At 34.7% G+C, this 21,488-nt stretch overlaps 1 protein-coding gene across 1 annotated transcript; it reads right to left on the reverse strand.

The window, feature by feature from the left end:
• Positions 1 to 141: 141 nt before the first annotated feature.
• LOC138336063 (uncharacterized) lies at positions 142 to 19,855 on the reverse strand. Its single transcript, XM_069285344.1, has 8 exons — positions 19,555 to 19,855; positions 12,783 to 13,011; positions 6,818 to 7,113; positions 6,136 to 6,282; positions 5,266 to 5,603; positions 3,297 to 4,532; positions 2,510 to 2,741; positions 142 to 2,004 (listed from the first exon to the last, which is right to left on the reverse strand). Exons 1-8 carry the CDS (start codon positions 19,723 to 19,725, stop codon positions 1,543 to 1,545), a joined length of 3,111 nt encoding a protein of 1,036 aa, XP_069141445.1. The 5' UTR covers positions 19,726 to 19,855; the 3' UTR covers positions 142 to 1,542.
• Between the last annotated feature and the right edge of the window lie 1,633 nt (positions 19,856 to 21,488).

A 21,488-nucleotide genomic window follows, 5' to 3' on the forward strand; every position in this document is an offset into this window, starting at 1 on the left:
ACTCTTGAATGATTAATATATTGGATGAATGTTGAATATGTTGAATATTTATCAATTGTAGTCTTGAACCTGTATTTCTGCTTTAATTGATATGCATATACTTTGCCTATTTAGGAGCACATGTTGATAACAAAACAAAACTGAGTTACATTTTTTTTATTAGGATTCAAAATGCACAGTAAGACATCGTTAAAGAAAATACATACAATAAATAAATAAATGAATTAAAACGTAATCAGAAAACAACTAATAATACAGCGTTCAAAATTAACGCCTGTCCGTCTGCCTGTAACCTGCAACTTTAGAGTCAGGCAGACAAATTTTTCCATGTACCTTGTCCTTTGACTGGCAATTATTGGTCCAGATAGAGGATATATAAAACAAAAATGTAGCAGTGGAGTTGTAGAATGGTTGAAGATCAAACTATACCAAACAACATTTTCGTAATATGCTGGTTTTCAGTCAACTTTGTTGGAGCGCAAGATACTAATCCGGATATGCGGAAATATTTTGTTAGTAAAACTATTAATATGCTTGTGAATTGTAATTATATAAACTACATCTACAAGGTAATTTTGTAATGACCAATAAGTGTCAGTCAGGACCAATAACTTTCAGTCAGGACCAGTAACTTTTAGAGCCAGTCGGTCCTTAAGGAAATGTGTAATAAAAAATGTGTTTTACTTAAATGAACACATATGTACCACTGTATATATACATGTGTAAATATTCTGAAGAGCTGTCACGATGAAAATGTTAAAAAAAAAATGTGTCGTCGAGTTTTCTTTATTTTACATAATATATATTGAAAAAAAAATCAATTTTACTGGAACCATTAAAAATTGTGATATCATCATGAAAAAATAAAAGAAAAAAATAAATAAACACAGTCAAACCTTTCTAGTACGATCACTGAATGGGAGACAGAAATACGGTTGCTATAGACAGGTTACACTGTACATGTATAAAAAACTAGGGGAAATGAGGTTAAATATTATTGAAGGTAAATCTTTTGTCTTGTTTTTGCTGTTTTATAGATCTTGCGTAAATTTAGTTCCGTTCTTGATGTACATCTGTCTAAATTAACATTTGTCAGCTAAACAATAAAATACAAAAAATGATATTTTCCAACATATAGACTGTATTACCTCCCTTAGAACACCATTTTCCGCTACGAAGCCTAGCGGTAATTTAAAGTGGAGAAGTATGACAAGCAATGTAGTCGATAAAGAACAACCAGTCCTTTTATCATTGAAAACTTCTAGGTGGTATGTATCGTGTTACCCAAATACATGTTGGGGACCGGCATTCAGCATTAAAACTTAAATAATTAGATAATCTGGCAAAGTGTACCTCTTATTACAGTTTTCAGACCGATCCCCATATTTAAATCTGTCATTTCTTGTTGCAGTTTTCAAACTGATCCCCATATTTGTTATCTCTTGCCACAGTTTTCAGGCTGATCCCCATATTTAAAATCTGTCATTTCTTGTTGCAGTTTTCAGACCGATCCCCATATTTGAATCTGTTATCTCTTGCACTCTATCGCTCGCCCTTTTCAGTGGGCAAGCGGTACCCAGGCAGCTCCCGTACAATTTTCACGTTTTCCTGCCCAATACAAGTCAATGCTTGTTTAATATCATTAGCGTCTGGGAATTTTTCAGGGTCCTGTGTCGGATGGACACATCGCAATATGAAGTCCGCGGTACCCTGTGACAGACGATTCATATCATTTGAAGGATCCAACAACGTTTGAGGATCGTCTTTTTCTATGAAGTCCACAAGCAATGAATTCCGATGAGATCCGAACGCCTTCACACCGAGTAGAAGCTCAAACACCAGGAGGCCGAGGCCATACATGTCGGCTGCTTTCGAGTAGGTACTGCCTCTCAAAACGTTAGGAGAAAGATAGGCGAAATTTCCGACCACTTCCGTTTCCGAAGGCTGTATGAAATTTCTTGGCAGACATTCTCCAGTTAGCTTTACTTCTCCGTCTCCGCTGACCTTGAAAACACAGAAACAGATGTTTCAGTACGTCTGAGTTATAACAAGGGCTCAGAAGTTGGGTAGTTCATATGGATGTTTCATACACTATTACCTATACATACACTTGTATACAATATGTCAGTAAAGCTGTACAGAATTGTACTAAATATGTTACGCGTTTACACAGGAAGACCTATTTGAACAATGGTGTTTGTGTTTTTATGTAATGAGAAAATTGCTCAGAAAACAAAGGATTTGTTTAATCCAGACAGAAAAAGTCAATTTATTACCTATCAATGTTTTCAAGAAAGTCTATAGGACACAACTTACTATTAAACGATATCATACATTATCACAAAACGTAGAATATAGCACCCATGTTTTTGTCTGAGAAAACATGATATCAATATTCAAATATACAAGATTTGTCTTTCTCAATATTAAATAGAAATCGAATTCATTAACTGAAGGTTTAATACATGATTTTACCATTATATGTTATTGTTTCCAGAGATAAACTTACAGTGACTGTATCCAGACAAAGCTCCATGTGCACCAGCCGGTGTTTGTGGAGATAACACAAGCCGTCGGAGATTTGTTTGACGACCGTCAACTTGTTGCTTTGGGAGCGACGCGGCCAGTTCGACAGGCGTTCCGACAGAGTGTACAGGTGGTCCTGGAAGACGAAGATTGGCGGAGGGGCATCGGAGTAGTGGATCCCCTCTAACAGTGCCATGGTATCTTCTCTCAGAAATCTTAAGAAAATGAAACACCACGAGTTACTAAAGTGATTACATCAATCTTAAAACTTATTTGGAGATGTTTCCATCTCCCTGAATCCCTAACAAAAGGAAACAACAGCAACATTTTCGCAGAAACGCTAAACAATAGGAAAGACCAAGTATAAACATCTTATAGTGATTATCTGTACCAATTCTAAAATCATTTTCTAAATAGCTGCATCCTTCGAAGAAACTTTTAACAAAAGACAAGAAATAAACAACTAATTTGCTCAAGTAATTTCCTGCTCAAATCATAAGAAAATAATTTCAAGACGGTAGCACTCTTCAAAGAGACCCTAAACAGTAAGATATAAACATTCCAATTTCTTAAGTGATTTACCGCAGCAACACTAACAAACAAATTTCAAGATATCTGACATAATATAAGAAGACTGGTGACGACGCACCCCTACTTAATGGATATTTGGCATAGTGCTAATTGACACTAACTTTATCAAGTGGAAAACAAACACTTGATGTTCAGAATTTGAGGAATTCGATAATATGGTGTTAGATATTACAATTTACCTGAGCTTGGCCACCTCATTGTAAGTTGTGTCCACACGGGATGAAGGTAGGTACATCTTCATAGTGATATCACATTCATTACACTTTCCCCGTCTTATCACCGTCCAAAGTCCGCCACGACATTCCACTGTTGTCCTCTCTGTGGAATTGCCTAGGAGCGTTGAATGTAAGATATCGGACGCTCTGAAGGATCGTGATAATCGGTGACTGTTTTCCTCAGCAGCGCAGATCTCAACGTCTCTCATATTCTTGACAGAGATGTAACCCTTGTGATAGTGACCAAGACGCCGTTCTGTACCCTCTATGCTAGACTTTAGCTGCTCATACATCCCCATACTCTCTACCGTATTCTTTTGCGAGGAAACAGCTCGATCTAACAACATCTCATTGGATTTGATAAGGGATGGGATATTTCGTTCGATCTCAGCAAGATGTGACATGGATTTGTCCATCAGGTTTGAGATGATTTCTCGAAGAATGTCTTCCTCGGCGTCTGGTTCAAGAACTCGAGTTAGAAATTTCTCTGTTTGCTCTTTCGCGACCTTCACAGGATTTTCTCTGTATTGTTTTTCCTTCCTTGCCAGGACTATTCCCTCAGCCAGCTTTGATGATTTTATGACGTTTTGGACAGGGTGAAGGACTCGCGTTAATAATTTCATGGGGGTAGGGCGATCTTTTTGTTCCGATAAAGACGCTCTTGACCCTCTTCGAGATGCCAGTGGATTTGAAAGTGACCTTCGTAACCTTTCTTTTTTGTTAGTCTCTCTCGTATTCATTCCATGCTCAATTTCCTGAAGTTCGTCTTTCAGTATGTGTAGTTGAGATTTGATGGTAATAACGGTACTTTCTTCTATGGCAGCTATCAGTCCTTTCTCCGATTCCCATTCCTCTAGCAGGGTTACAAGCCTCTCTGCTATTTTCCATCGCAGTTTCGTCTTAACAATCGGCCATCCACCGTCGCCAAGCACCGGAAGTTCTTCCGGTAGCCATTTTGTTAGATTCATTCTTGAGTAAGGCTTCCTCAACTCAGGTCGGAATTCCTTACATATATCTTCTGAAGTTTGTTCAAGTTCATTTCTTAATTTTTCTAGAACTTCTGCAGACTTGCTCTCCAAATTGTTAAGTTTATCTTTTATCTCTTTCACCTTTTCCTTCCTGTCATTTTCTGACATGTTGACCTGGTCGAGCAGAACTTGGAGCTGATGTCTGGAGCGGGAGAACACTTGGGCCATCCACCTGTCAGCCAATTAACCGAACATTAATACAGGGGATGATTTTTGATCTATCGTTTACTTCATGACCAGTACAGGGACATTTTGACCAATGTGAAACTCTTTTGATCAAAGTCGAGAAGAACTCGTTTTTAAAATATTCCTGACATGTTTGGTGATGAGAAAAACATTCACCCATTTCATTTCCAATATGAAAAAAATACATAATTCATGTATCTTTTCTGAATGCTGAACATATAGCAAATTTTCTGATCTATAATAGAAGAAAATGCATATTATAACTAGATGAACATACCGTTATAGACGGTAACTTTCGTGGCTATCAAACTCGATGTGGTCGCAAAAATGTGATCCAAGAAAAAAAAATGAGTAAACCATGCATACTTCAATGTTAGTTATATTATCTCATTTTTATTTCAAATCGCAATTCCTTTGACGTTTATTAGTTTAACGTCCTATTAACAGCCATGATCATGTAAGGACGTGCAAGGGTTATTGGTGGGAGAAAGCCGGAGTACCCGGAGAAACACCACCGACCAGCGGTCAGTACCTGGCAACTGCCCCACATTGGATTCGAATCCGCATCCCAGAGGTGGAGGGCTTTATCTTTTGACACGCGAAAATAACCAGCAATATTAAGTAATACCAAGTATTCTTTTTCATCGAAATTAATACATTTTCAGATTTCAAAAGTGCAGAGGACATTGACTTCTGTCCTTCGATGCCATTTTACCTACCTATAGGTTTGCTCTATCCTATGGTCCATGGCGTGGATATACATGTCTCTGAGACGCTCCAAAAACACTCGGTACAACTCTGGGATGAAGTCCGGATCACATTCAGCCTCCTTGATGGCGTACTCTGTCTTGAAGGGGATGACCTGGGAGGACGAGAGGGAAGGCCAGCATTCTCCCAGCAGTTTCACGGTGTTGGTGTAAACCTCTTTCTGCTCGCTCGACTTCACCAGGTCCCATCGGTTACATACAAACATGGCGCTCTTGGAATCGAAATTTTCCAGTTTTTGTTTCTGATTCATCTCTTGCTTGTTGAGGACCATTTTCAGCATGCAGAGTAGCTGGTGGAAAGGCAAAATTAAATCTTAGTACAAGGTAACTACTGTGCTATACATGCAGAACTACATCTATACTGAACAAGTTCAGGACTGATTATATTTTAATCAGAGAAATATGAATTATGATATATGTTCTTGAAATTCAGTTTTGCAATTCAGTGCGGTAATAACATCATACCACGGTATAGTAACAACGTTTTAGGCCTAGTGTATAGTTGCTATTTGAGGCACCAATTTAACTTATTAGATTATTATATAATGTTTGTTCCTGAGGCTATCACCATTTTAAAATTATTTTTCATAACACAGTAAAACCTGCCTTAGCGACCACCTCTTTGTAAAGACTACCTGCTTAATAAGACAACATTTCTAAGTACATATAAATTCAAATAATCAATTTCAACACAATTTGATTTTTGTACATAAAATCCATTTTCTTCTGTCCCTTGAGCGGTTTTTAGAGGCAGGTTTGAATGTACATGTGATTTCAGTGAAATTCCAAAAGGTCTGTTTTGAAAGTTTATCTTTTCCTCACCCGATCTTCATCCACTCCTCCAGAATTGTCAGATTTGATGACGTAAACGTATCCCATAATTTCGTTCTCCTGAATGAAGCCAGTAATCACGCTATCCATAGCCTCGTTTTCGCCTATTCCTGGAGAGTCAACGATCACTAAACCACACTGAAAAATAGACATTCAAAACACTTTAGATGCAGAAATTTTTCTAGTGTTTACCAGAATGAGCGTTCCAAAATTTGAATGTTATTTTCGTAGATATAAATGTACTTAATTACTGTTGTTCGTTGCTTGCCTATTATCGAATCGTCTTGGAATCTCAATACATGCCTGTGATACATAAAGAGAGCTTTAAAAACATTTGCTTACTGATGTGATTGGTCCTTTGAACCGTTTGTTAACCACTTTTTCTCTCAATAGGATGAATTATGGTGAATTTTCACACTTTCAGAAGGCTTGGTAGCTGCTTCATATTTCTTGATTTGTTTCTATGGTGACTTATAGATATTTGATTCCATCCGTGATATAGGAATTAAAAGAATTAATTTGTGTTACTCTACAGAAATCTAAGAATCATTATAATACAATATATTAGGTTCTTGATGAGAAAGGAACTATTTTGCTAGTTTTTTTTAAATATACATGAATATATAATCAGGAACATTCACGTTGCAGTGAACAAAATGAATGATGAACGCACCTTTAGGATCTCGCACGGAATCTGGAATCTTATCTCTTTAATGGGAGACTGGGATTGTCGCTTCTGTTCGTCCTTTATTCGCAGACGATCCCATAAGTACTCGTGTACCCATTCTATGTTGATGTCATGGAATTTTTCCGTTGGGGAGCTGTTATGCTGGTAGACAATCTCCGCGTACATCTTCCTTCCGTACGATATTCGCGTTATCACAGATGTGGAACTGCCGGTAAATGACGGTAGGATAGCCTGCCCGAGGAGCAGATTCAGCAAAGTGGATTTACCAGCTGATGTTTCGCCTGGAAATATTAATACAATGTAATTGATTTCAGTTTACAATATATCAAATACTGTAAGCAAAGAAAAAACTATTCTAGACTCCGATATTTTTATTTGGTCAAGGAAAGAGTCACCAAATTATATCCACCTCTGAACTTTCTCATGGTAAAACTGGAGGTAGTCCAGGAGAAAAAAAGTAACGAATCTCATGCCTAGAGATTACAGAGAGAGCGACGTCTATATTCAAAGTCACACAGTTACGGTATTCGATTCTTTTGATGTACACAAAAGGATCAAACTACCTGTTCACCAGTTTTTGTACACAGAAAGAACCTTCAACTTTGCTATGACATAGTCCAGGGGTGGATATAACGACGGTTGTAGTAACCCCTGGGAAATCGAGGATGCAGAAAATAAGTTACTGGAATCACCGCCCATTACTTGGTTTAAGGGGACATACAAAAGTTGTATTATTAAACGTTAACATGAATAAGAAACTCTAAGCAACTAAAACCATCTAAACAATATAATTATACACTAATTTTAATTTATCATTTTTTTTTATGTTTAAGTCTTTGAAATTTATGTAAAAACGTAAAATGATACCATTAAGTTAAAATTATTTCAAGATCACAGGAATAATTCTTTTGTAAAAAATTATCTAAGTTAGGGTTGAACGATAACGATATATTTCGTTGTAGAGAAATTGATCAATCAATCAAATTAAATTATTTTTCTTGATTAATTTCTTTATATAAATTACTGTAATTTTGCAAGAAAACATTTCGTGATTTTCTCTTTCATACATATTTGTAGGCCGATTTGTTCGCAATTTGTCTAAGTCTAATAGTAAAACCCATAAACAGGTTATCTTTCCTGTTATTCGTGTGTTTTTTATAGAAACAATATTTACAAATATGAGCTGATGCAGCTTTTACAAATTGATGGCATTCATTGGCATAATGAATGCAATTCTGCAGACGTGAATGTTACAAAATAGCCAGGTGTAATTATGGTATCAGACAGAGAAATCCTTGACAATAAAAGGTGCACAGAAATACAGTCTAGTTGTGTAAATATGCAGCCACCCGAACTGAAGTGTACAGTAGGTGTGACGTGTTCCTATTGTACGCGCTAGGATGGTACCTGATAGACAATGTTAGAAACTCAAGCCATGCAGCACTGTGTACTGTTATTGTACAGATAAAATGCAGTAATGCAAAGTTTCAAGTTATAGCGCTTTATTCAGAATTCAGTCATTCAAGTACACTTGATATAACGCTTTTGAATTTGAAAACAGAATATAAACAAAGTCTTTAAAAGTCTTTTCAATAACTTTATTGAATAACTTTTTATTCCTCCATGTCAGACATTTACAGCACAGAATGATATAAAAGAATATGTTACAATGTAATTTGTATGTGGGTGGAACAACTGAAAGTAACCCAATCTTAAAACCTGTCCGAGTTAGTGGTTTATAATAGCTTACACGCATCCAAAATGAAAATTTTCTGATTTCAGAATAATTATTAAAAAATAACAATCTTCCATTAATTGATTTGCCCGAACTGAAACATAAACGAAAGTATATGTTTTGTCCTGAATGTAAAAAAAGAAGGGGATGGAAAGATTATAAAGTTTTTATGATAAAAGTTGACAAGAATTGTTTACATATATACTGGTACATATGTAGATTTTTACCTGTGTTACAGACTTTACTCTAGGAGATTAGGACCATGAATCTGTTTATATGTGAGGTACATCCTCTAATTCAGAGTTATATAATTGTGTCGATGTTTTAGCTGTTATTGTATATGCATGTTTATTTTTAAATGAGTCAGATAATTGTAAAACAGGTTTTCAGTGTAAAAAAACAACTGGTCTGTCTCATACATGCAATATAATGGTTCAGAGAAAACACCTTTTTGTTTGATGGACAATGGTGGGAGATTGGAAAGGTAATATAACATACAGTGGTCGACTGTTCACAGGATAGTTAGCTTAATCAGATACTAAGAGAATTTGTTTTACTTCTTATATGCTACCAATCCTGTGATTACACAATGTATATCTTAACTAAATTCTGTAAGTACATTTATAGACACAGATTGCATCGTTATTTCATCAACTAACCACAAATGTTTTTATCCATGAAATGATCTGAAAATTCCAAACCACAAAAAGAAAGTGTCCACGAATAATTCCTGTGATACAGTATTTGTCTTCGATTAAAATTTCCTTTATGTATAGGAAAAGGTAAACTTAAAAATATTCATGTTATATACATGCTAACATCAACAAAATTCCATATTAAAATCGATACTGTAAACCATACCATCATTTTTCACGCTAGAAATTTACTTTAAATTTGTGAATTTCGCGACCCAATTGAATTCGTGAAAGTTTTTCTCCGCGTATAATTACTTACCAAATATATAATGAAAGTGGATTCTAAAAAAAATCATTCAGCGAAGCCAAAATTGCGAAATTTAGTAGTCGCGAAAGAAAGTTGGTATACAGTAAAAGTTACGCAGCTAACTTGACAGGGAGGTTTTATATATTGTTCAATGTATCGGACTTGGCTAGATTTCGTTCGTTCTATCATAGTTTAAGTGTATAACAAACCTATTATAATACATGTAAATATTTAATCATAACCACACGATTGTCTATGAGTACCAACTTCCTGGTCCGTGTAAATGTCGTTATCTGGTATCATACAACCCACCACCTTGGTGCAGTGTCCCGGTGCGTATTTCAACAGGGGTCACATAAACCCCAAATACAACAGAATGTCGATTGACACACTGCCAATTATATATCCATTGTCTGTCTCGTCAATCGCTTCCATTGAACTATCAGTTAAGGTGTAATTTAACTGCATTATATCGCTTTGTAGACTAAAATCGCACGTGGACAAAACTTTTCCTTATCATAAAATCTCCAGCGGAGCATATAAATGTGCAAATATGGTTTGTTGTTATGCTGTGACCCGAACATGCCAATTTTAATTAAAGCTAGAATAGAAAAAAAATATCTAAGACTTGTCTGTTATATCTAATCCATTGGACTATTAAATCGTCTTAGTAAAATTTGTTAAATTTATGCTCGAAAAATATTACTTTTGTTAAAAGATTTTTTTATTAAATCAAATCAATGACATAATGTTAAATTTGATGAGTTAACCAAATAGAAAATCTGAGTGGATTTAAAAATAACAACTTTGATGAATGTGTAACGATGGATGGCACTCTGCTAAAATTTGTACACAAAGACAGGTGATATTGTGTATGCAGAATAATAAAAGAAAAAGAAAAACACATTTACAAAAGTATAGCTTTGTACAGGTGGTATCCCTTCATGAATGCTTATTAACTCAAATTAAGACATAAAATGTAAGCTTATATACTAGACAACATTAAATAACATGAAAACCATTAGTGTTCAAGACCTGTGTGGTTTTGTATGCTGATCCATTTATATTGCATAGCAACTAATACATCATTTTTACATAATTTATTTATGTGGATAGTTACACATGGTTAAGATATGTTATAGATCATGGAGTAAACATGTTTTAGAGGAACGGTTTCAAAGTCGTGTCGACAGAGCTCTGACTGTAGTTGGTGAGACAAAGTCTAGTATAGAGAGCGTCATTTGGACGGTAACCAGTAACTACCTAAGTCGGCTCTAAGTTTTCACTACATTTAAAACAACAACAAAATATCAAAATTTTATCAATAACAATTAAAATGTTAGAACCTTTAGTGGATATAAAATTGTATTAAACTTTTTAGATCTGACGATGTATCCGAGGTAAGTGAAGTTAGTATCATTGAATCAAAGGCATTTTCCATGAAGTATGTAAATCGTTGAATGATTTCTCAAAGTGCGGATGTCATAGATAAATCGAAAGGATGAGAATATAGCTACATGTATATACACTTACTCTTCAAGGACGTATGGTTAATTTTTTTTCTTGTATTGTTCAGCAGTCACCGTGCAGATAATAAATTTTCTCTCAAACATCATTACCGGATGTAAACTGTTTTATCTGTTTCAATGCATTGACGACGCATCTAACATGTCACTTTATGTACTGTTAAATATATGCTTTACCGGGAATCATATTAACATAAATAAGTCATCGCTATATGCAAATAGAGAAAGATGATCCCGTGAAAACTCGGAGTGTCCATCACGTGAAAATCAGACCATACATTTTTTTCAAAAGTTCATGAAATGGTCCTAATAATAGATATTTGTATTCGGATTGGTACGCGGAAGTGCTGTGCTAAGACAAAAAATACAATGCTATTGAATGTCTTTGTGACCAACCCAAACACAATTCAATAAATTTATATCTTTTTTATAATTTTTTGATTACACATTCAAATACATACAACGTAACTGATTATAGTTTAATCCAGTCTTGTTTGACACGATCAGTTTACATGGATAAGATATTTACTTTATCACCTCATAATGGGTAAAATGACATTGTCAAAACAATCAATTTTTTGTAACGGTGACTCTTGTAGCTGATGTTTGACCCCAAAACCAGCTGTGGTACCTCATAGGCAAACATTGTAGGCAACAAAATTCATCAAAAAGTTTTCAAGTTATCGTCTGAAAATCAATATCAGGACATACAGACGGTAGTACGGACGAACAGACGTACAAAACAAAGGACGGACAGACATACAAATACTAAAGCCCCCCTCCGCTGGGTACTAATAAATGGTGTCTTCCGGTCTAGCCAACTTTTGGGATTTTAGGTGAGAAACAGGTAGGGTAAAAGGTTGGCCAGGGTGGAATAGGTGTGTTTTACTAAAACAACACTAGTTCTGCTGTCACAACACTGACAGTACAGGTAAACATCAGGGAAAACCATATCCTAGTAGATATTCATTAGATGTCGATATTTGATTAAGAATGATAAAATTTTGGTTTATGTTGGTTTCTAATAAAATAAATTATCAAGCCGTACGTGTATGTATAAACTGATGTATTAACATCAAAACAGAACAAATGCTATTCAAATGGATCATTTTGATCAAAAATATTTTTATATCAGAAAATTTTTGTACCACATACTGTATTAACTATTTAATTAAAGAACGAAGTTTGACAAAAACCGTTAACAACAGTACTATACATTGTACCTCTTGTCACACCTTTAGTGTGTCTGAGTGAGATTTAGATCGAAACATTTATCATTATACAGAAATATTCCAATCTGTCAATTAACTACGATTGAATTGAAACATAAGGATTGAATCTTGCTTTGGTTGATTTCATGGGGTGATGAATTGAGTTCCTCTTGAAACAAATTGAATATGAACTGCTCATTTCGTTTAATTTGTTTGAAGATATGACCTCAGGTATAACCAAGGTGTGAAAACAGGAAAGTTGGCTAGACTGGAATGAACCTAATAAATGAAGATATGTTTATAAAAGGCATATTCATGCTAATTATGATAATAAAGGTGACAGTTATGTAGATATAGGTAGTAAAATATACTGAAATATATTGAAGTTCTATGAGGTTTTCCTTATCTTTACATACCAAACTATGCAAATACAATTATGATATATTTGAACATTAAGGAAGCATACAAAGAACCAACTAATTTTAGATTAATACAATCGATATAAGTTCTTTTATCTGACGCAAACATTTACTTACCTGCAACTACAAAAACACATTCTCCCTTTTTCATCCTTGCTATGTGCTGTGCCAGCTCCTGTTTCAAATCTGTTACGGTGCCCTCAGTCTTTAACAGTTCTTCTATGGCGCTGATGCCTTTTTCATACTGACGTTCGGTAATTATTTTCTCGAATTCATCGAGAAGTATGCCGATTTTTAACCTCTTATGGTTGTCCTCTTGCTGTGAGACTTCCAGTGATTTTGCAATCTGATTAAAAAAAGAAGAATCAAAATGAAATTCTTTACGGCTAACAAATATGAGTTGAAAACATGCACAAGTTCATGACAGTTTTCGACTTTTAAGTATTATTAAACAATGGTAAAGAAATTAGAACAAAAATACATATATTTTCCCAATCAACATAAGGGATCAACATTTGGGAAATATTTAAACACAATAAAACACAATCAACATGGAATAAGATATAAGTTAATTTATTTTAGAGTACAACGACACCTTATTCCAGAGGAGGGACAAAATGATTGCTTCCATGGTAAATAACTTCACACTATATTTCAATACCAATTTTGTTCTGTAAAAATGCATTACCCTTGTAATATGTTTAGAAATGTCTTTGAATTAATATTTCGAAAAGAAGAAGGAGATGGGACAAAATCGCTTGTATCTACAAGAAGGGAAGGGACAACTTCCAACCTTCGCATTTTACGTCATCGAAGGGGTTAAAGGTAAAAACGGGCATTTACGTTTGAAGTTATTTTAGTGCCTTCAGCGTCATATTTATTCATCCGAAAATGGCATCGTGAACATATATCTAGTAAAGCATTTTGGCATTTGATAAAGAAAAACAATTCTTCAGATTGTTTCTTCGTTGTTTTTCTTTATTCGATGTTCATTAAAATGAACAAAATACGAATATGTTAAAGCGTTTAGTAATTACCTGGACCTGCTCCTACATACACAACAAGTATTCAAATCAAAAGGATTAAACGGTTAATAAGAAAACAGAATACATGTTGCTATGTATAGAGCACTCCATCAAAGGTTCTTGATTATGTAAGAAAGCTATTGGGCCATTGAAATCCTTTCAAACTAAAGGATCTAATACCAAAGAGGGTCAAGGGTTTTAAAGATACAAGTCTAGGGTATGTCAGTACCAAGAGGAGTGGCGAGAAGATTAAAAATATGTTGGAAAATAGGTGGAACTTGTTTTTGAAGGATCAGTGCTTATTCACAAAACATATGCCACTGTCATACATTGCGATTTTCTTCGGTGGCAGCACCAGTTTAAGAGTTTTACAGATGCATCCATTTCATTACAGTAGTTCAAAACCAGCCATGTGTGAAAAAGTAAGAGGGTTAAAGTCCATTAAGAAAGTACGACCCTTGAGCAAAATAATAGAGATAACTGGTCAAGGACTAGGAAACATAAAAGGAAAATGATATGTAAAAGTGCAAACAATATGCTGAAAACATTTTTTTTTCTGTTTTGAAATGCGAAAGAAGATGTTTTTTCCTGCTTTGAAACACCAACGATATAGTCAACTGGTCGACGTGGAAACAGAATACCCAAACTATTTTGAGCTGTTAGGGTTATTTTTTTCTAAAAACTTTCAAACTGAAAAAAAGTGACAAATTAGGTATCCACAAACAACACCCTGTACTGTAATCATTCTTATGGATCAGGCAAACCCTCGCAGGTGTATAGAAATGTCATTAGATATATGTCATGCTATACCGTAAATGGCTGATGCTTTAGAGACAAGATACACGTTATCTAAGACCAGCAGATTTGTATCAGGGTATATCGGCATGTAATCAATCCACTTTTGTTTGGATTTCCTACGTATAGATTGACCGAAACAGAAAATATGCTTTCATTGTTTGATCATCTCATCATGAACTGCAATTCCCCACAAAAAGCTTATTTTTGTGATTTGTGTTTATGCCTTTTCTTTGAAGAACAAAAACGAAAATACATAGAAAATAGTTAAAATTGGCAATTTTTAACCTTCTCGGTTTGATGATTTTTATAGATTTTGTTTCTTAAAAAAAATTGTTTTGTCATTATGACATCTGCAAACTGTTTAAGCAGAGTGATGCTGTGACTCATAGTAAAGATGTATTGCATTACCTTGAAAATAGCGTGAAAAATAATGCTTACCTACATTTAACCAATAGATTACTTGCATTTTTACACGTCTTTATTTAATTCTGGATTACAACATTCTTTCTAGGAAATCTATTTTGTTGATCCAAAGGTAGCGCGCGGACTGGATGAGAGATGTTTATGTGGGAGAATACCGGAATACCAATACATTTTCACGTCAAAAAGGGAGACCGAAATCTGGTCATGTTGGTTATACTTTATTTTTCTTTTTACAAAGTAAATTGTTTTTAAAGCAGGAATTTACATAACATCATTAGTTTCTGTGCTAATATTGCGCCATTTTCCAAAAAATGACATCAATATTACGCCATTTCCGAAGAAATGATATAAATATTTCGCCATTTTCCAAGAAATGATATGACATATAATGTAATAGTCTATACCTCACAAATTACCATATAAGTGTGATATGGTGTTGGGCAATAACACTTGGCAGCGCTAATACCATTGTTTGTGTCCCAGGTGGCGATTCCCATGAATCGTTAATGTAGTACCATATTTGAAATGTGAATCGTGATACGATAAAATGTGACCTTGTGTGTTTGTTCTGTCTTTTACGGCAATGTTCTGAGATATAGCACTATAAAGACGGCAAGAGTTCCACTATCGCAATGAGACACAACGCTAACATACTGCAGTCTCCCGAAACACTGTATCACAAGGAGACACAACACTTACATACTGCAGTCTCCCGAAACACACTATCACAAGGAAACACAACACTTACATACTGCAGTCTCCCGAAACACACTATCACAAGGAGACACAACACTTACATACTGCAGTCTCCCGAAACACACTATCACAAGGAGACACAACACTTACATACTGCAGTCTCCCGAAACACATTATCACAAGGAGACACAACACTTACATACTGCAGTCTCCCGAAACACACTATCACAAGGAGACACAACACTTACATACTGCAGTCTCCCGAAACGCACTATCACAAGGAGACACAACACTTACATACTGCAGTCTCCCGAAACACACTATCACAAGGAGACACAACACTTACATACTGCAGTCTCCCAAAACATGCAGGCATACTCAGACGCAACAATAGTTTTCAATAGAAACCCAGCAAAAGATATCGTAAATTGTCATAACATATTTTATGCATCTTCAATCCTGTTACAAAAATAAATATGGTCACACTATTTATATGTATATGGTGACGTTTCAAATATAATATTATACAGATATATAAATTTTGATAAACACTTTGCGTCGCTTTATCATAACAAACCCCTTTTAACATATGAAGAAATAAAAAAAACATATATCCAAAATGACAATTACGCAAAAAAAAAAAAAAAAAAGCAAGCATGTATGGGGGTTGCCAAACTCCGCCACAAAACCGTCAAGTTCAAAATTTTAATACTCTACAAACCCATTTTCCGGTATGGGTTACAGTGCTAAAGCTGAGTGATGCAAACACATATTGCAAGTAAACAAAGCTTAATATCAAACATACATGTACTGTAAACCAGACTTAATTATTCAACAGTATTATTGATTATATAAGTGGTAGTGTTCTAGGAAAGATATTCTACTGCTGATGGCCTTGGAAGCTGTTTTAAAAATAGACAAAGCGTTATCCGGATGCATCACTAGACGGAAGTTGCAACATATACGGATAAACCATGAATTTCACACGTGGCACAACAGATGACCTGCGAATAGTATCATGACAATGCATACTGTTGCGTAATTTGATATCATTTAAATAAGATAGAACCTTAACACCCCATTATAATGGGCGTGATACTAATCTTATCACTGTAATATACACAGGCGTGACCATACCTCCCGCCTAGAAATGATATGGTGTTCAAGGTAAAAACATTCACATCTTCATCATGCAATTCTAGAAATAAGACACACCTTTCAAGTCGCTTTTGTCTACTGTACCATTAAGGGAATGTTTTATTTATGTAATTAAAGTGCTATGTAAAAGATCTGTCCTTGAATGGTCTTGTCTTTTTAAAAGAGCCCCTTGTTTATAGTCGGAATGGGCAGGGAGTATTGTACAGTGAAACCTGTCTTATCCGGTGACACCATTGACATACATTGGGGAGCGACTCTTTTGGTTGGATTATACAGGGTGTTGGAAAAGTCTGGTATTGATTTTGACTATTGTTATATCATGAACTGTGGTATACTGTAAACGTCAATATTTTTGCGGTAATCTTATTGTAACGCTTTCCGTGCCAAAACATGTCGAGCGAAAATATGATAACGTTAATTGCATTTTCTGTACACAGTTTATGTAACAATTATTGTGATTGTTTGGATACATCATTGCACTAGAGCCTGTATAAGATTGTTGTTACGATAATATTTTAATTACGCCAATAACATTATTCACGATTCTTATAATAACATGAGTATCGAAAACACATCCGAGAACAAACTCTGCTGAATGAAGGTGAAATATGAACTGAACATAAATGTGACTCACTTGAAGAATAGAAATGTGTTCTCTTAAAAAGAGTCTTCCAACCGGGTAGAGATAGAATACAGTATATCCGGTTATTGTCGCAAAAAATTGATACGTTCATTATTAAAAATGGTTGGTTGAATCGTATGTAACCTAAAAGCCAGATCACGAAGAGAAAGAAAAAGGAAAAAAAAGAAAGTTGAAATTTGATATTAATATTTCGAACTTAAATCACGAACATCTTGACCCCCGTAAATTTCGGGATATTATAATACAGAAATAAGTAAGAACGAAATCTGATCACCTGTATTTAATAAACAATTTTACCCAATGATGGTTTGCCAAATTGATTGCGATGAAAAAATTATAAGCTTAAATACTGTTTACCCGTTTCTTAAAGAATAGCTGTTTACGAAAACAAGTAAATATGATATTAACAACAATTTTACCTAATCATGGTTGGTCAAAAGTGTTTAAAATAGACAAAGATCAAACCTGAAAATCACATCTCGTTGTATCCTAAAGAATAGTTAGTTATTGTAATCTCACGTGAAAATATGTTGGTTTACAGTATAAAATAATAATGTATACATTTCAAAATAAACCGACCGGCGATATCGTAATGAATTGACACAAGGGATTACACTTCAGTAGACTTACAAGAAAGACAAACATTACCTTTAATTGTGTAGTATGAAAGTAATCATCATTATGACTTTATTTACATTATCATTAAAGCTTCTTCACTCCTTAAGAATGTTAATACGTAAATAAAACAGAAGACAACCGTAGTATTGATTTGATTTTACGTGATCAATGGAACTAAAACAGGAGGTTAAAAAGTTGAAAGACTCATTCGAGCGTTTCGTCTCATTCGAGCGTTTCATCAATAGTACGTTTGTCGCATTTTAAAGGCTGTGTCGTTCATAACCAATCGGAAGAAAATACTGTTTTAAAGTTGGAAATTTCGGCGAGGGGGGTTATCGGTAATCATATTAAGACCTTTTCGTGTTGAAAATTCCCCACGGATAACATTTTGTATAGGAAATTATTTTGCCATATAAAATGTGCAAATATCTCGAAAATAATAACATTGCAAAATGTATGTTTACACGTGTAAATCACGACATTGATCTATTGTGAATGTATAGCCATGTTTACAGTAACAAAAATAAAATCAAATAAAGTCCAATGAGTGAAGTAAAAACACTTTGAATGTTTTCTTTTTCTTACCAATATATTATTAGTGTTTTTCTTGTTTACGAGTTTCTGAAATATGACTGTTTTAGGCAATGAAATGGGAATAGGCATTTAGAAAATAACAACAACAGAAAAATCATATTTTATGTTGTTTTATTGGCTCTATTTGTCTTAGTACCTGATTATTTATAACTCTACTTAGAGTTGTTGAATCATCTCATATAAAACATGACAACATTATTTTCAGTTGCATGTATCTGTGAATGCACAGAACATGCAAAATCAAGTGATTTAAATACAGCTGGATCATGAATTATTCAATGTCTATCAGTAGTAAGAGGAAGAAGTTTAAAGCCTGAAATAAATCTAGAACATCATTATGCTTTTTAAAAAGTGATGTCATAATTATATACCATCTAACGTGTCATTGTGATTTTTTTACTTATAAAATTTTTAATAAACTTATAAACGAGACTCCGTGATTTTGAAGTAATCACAGAATCGAGTAATTTACCTCAGCCAAACAAAATGACATCGCGTTGCATGAAGAAACTGTTGCCTTACAGTCGGTTATTTTCGTGGCGAGGAGGATGTTTTAACGATTTAGCTGAATATTGCCGTTATCACGAAAATGTGCTCCGCGATACACCGAGAAAACATGGGCTACAGTATACATGCCCTTAAAGTCGCGAAAATATTTAACCCGCGAAAATTACTCGCTTTGCGGTTTTGTCCAAAAGCGAAAAAAAGGTTTACTTGAAATTGTCGTCTTTCTATGATCAACGGACATATTCTTAAACTTTTTATATCTATGTAAATTTGTTCAGACAAGAGCAGGTAAGTCTGATTAGACTCTGGTGGTATAAGAAATGTACACATGTTATTGATTTTCCAGCTGTATATTATTATTGATCAGACGTGCCATCATCCATATCCACCAGTATGAAAATGTCACACCGTTAACATAAAAACTTACCAAGGCTTTTGGGTTTCCATATTCATTTTTCTTCAGCTGCATAAGCAGACGTTCCTTCATATCATCGAGTGCATCTAGGCCATCGAGTGGAACCTCTAATTTGTCAGCGTAATCAAATATGTCATCAAATTCTTCAACACTCCAAATATCATCTGGTGTTATCGCAGCCATGATGTATTTAAGCTTGGGTTTGGAAAGTCACATTATATTTGTGTCAGAAGAGTTGTCAAGAATCCAGCATGGCTGTTAGGACAGTAATGATAAGAAGACTAATGTGCGAGAGAGTTTATAGTTACAAGCGCCAATAGACAACGATTTCCACCCGGGACACGCTCACATACACCGGTATTAATATGTAAATCAAGCATTTAAACTTCCTGATTACACAATGCCGCTACCAGTCAATAAAATAGTGTTATAATAATTAGTCTCACGGGCTTTACAGTGTCACTTACTGGACCGAATGGGGCCATTCAATAACGCAGATTAGACTATAGAAACGACATAGTCAAACTTTTATTGACATTGAAGTCAGGTTCAACACGACACCAAACCATCTGGAGAGCTGCCTGTGCTTACATAACAATAATCTCATTTAAAGTTTAATGCATTAATCTGTATACTGTTACTGCAGTATTAATAAGCTTTGTGTGCATATTCTTAAAAATGAAAATTCAGGGAAAATGTTTGATAAATAACAAATTCTGTTTCTTAAAATGAACCCCTTAAGACTTAAAGGATACGTGAAGAACAGAATGTGCTTACTATTCCGATTGTACTTAGTTGTTCCTTTGTAACCTATCTGTAAACAAACCTTAGATTCTTGTCTTAGATAATGAGTTATCTACGGTCCGTGCAATAATATATGTTTACGTGATAAAATGATAACAATATTGTATTATTATTAATATAGTAATATAGGAGCATGATTTAGTGTTATAAAATCGCTTTGATTTTCTTGGTCTGGTATCATATTTCAGGTAACCCTTAGCGTAATATGTAAACAATTTATTTATAAAAAATAGAATATATGCAAATTGACTGTGTTGAACAATTATGGAGTCAGTCAAGTCAGCTTAGATTCTATTTAGATGCATGTTTGAAGGGAAACGCACGAATGGTAATTACATGAAAGGAAATCAGAATATCAGGACAAACCACACATACAAGGTCATACAGACAGGTAACTTCCATACCAAATTGTTCTCTCATACCGACGGGTATATCTCATGCAATACACTCATGCCGTCTGGGGCTGGATTACATGCCTACCCATACAATACATCTATGCTATCAACAAATGGATATCCCCTTGTTAAAACGTAATTCTCAGACACCGACTTGATATAATGATAATGAACACGAGCAGTGATATTTTACGTCTACCTATACTAGTAGCACGATATTCATGTATGGAGACTTCCTATACAGTCGTCGTGGGTTTTCTTGTAAGTTAAAGTTATGAGAGTGAGAGAAAAATATTCTTCCGATTGTTAATTACAAGGATAGGGATATTCTACCGTCGTGATCACAAAATGTTGTAAACATCTCGCCAAGCCTAAGGTATTTTTGTGACTCTCTGGTAGAGTATCCCTATCTATTCTTCTTAACCACATATTTTTGAGTCTTAGTGTACTCTCAATCATTAGCCGGCATTTTTTTTGTGAACAATAGATGGCATCAGGGGAAACACCGTACAGGTCCACATGATAATACAGACGGGGAATCCCCTTTCTGATTGTTTTTTTCCATGACAAAGGGAAATACCTTATAGCGTGACTGTTAACAATGTCTGTAGTCGTATTATCATTTACATCACAAAGACTTTGTTTCCGTCGCATCGTGCTTCACATTCAAAACACAAAAAATAATTACTGCTTTGTTTTTTTTTCTTCTTTATTTTCAATTTATGCGTTTTTGAAAGTTAGGTATTA

This window comes from Argopecten irradians, chromosome 12 (genome assembly GCF_041381155.1).
Source record: "Argopecten irradians isolate NY chromosome 12, Ai_NY, whole genome shotgun sequence".
Classification (NCBI taxonomy): Eukaryota; Metazoa; Mollusca; class Bivalvia; order Pectinida; family Pectinidae; genus Argopecten; species Argopecten irradians.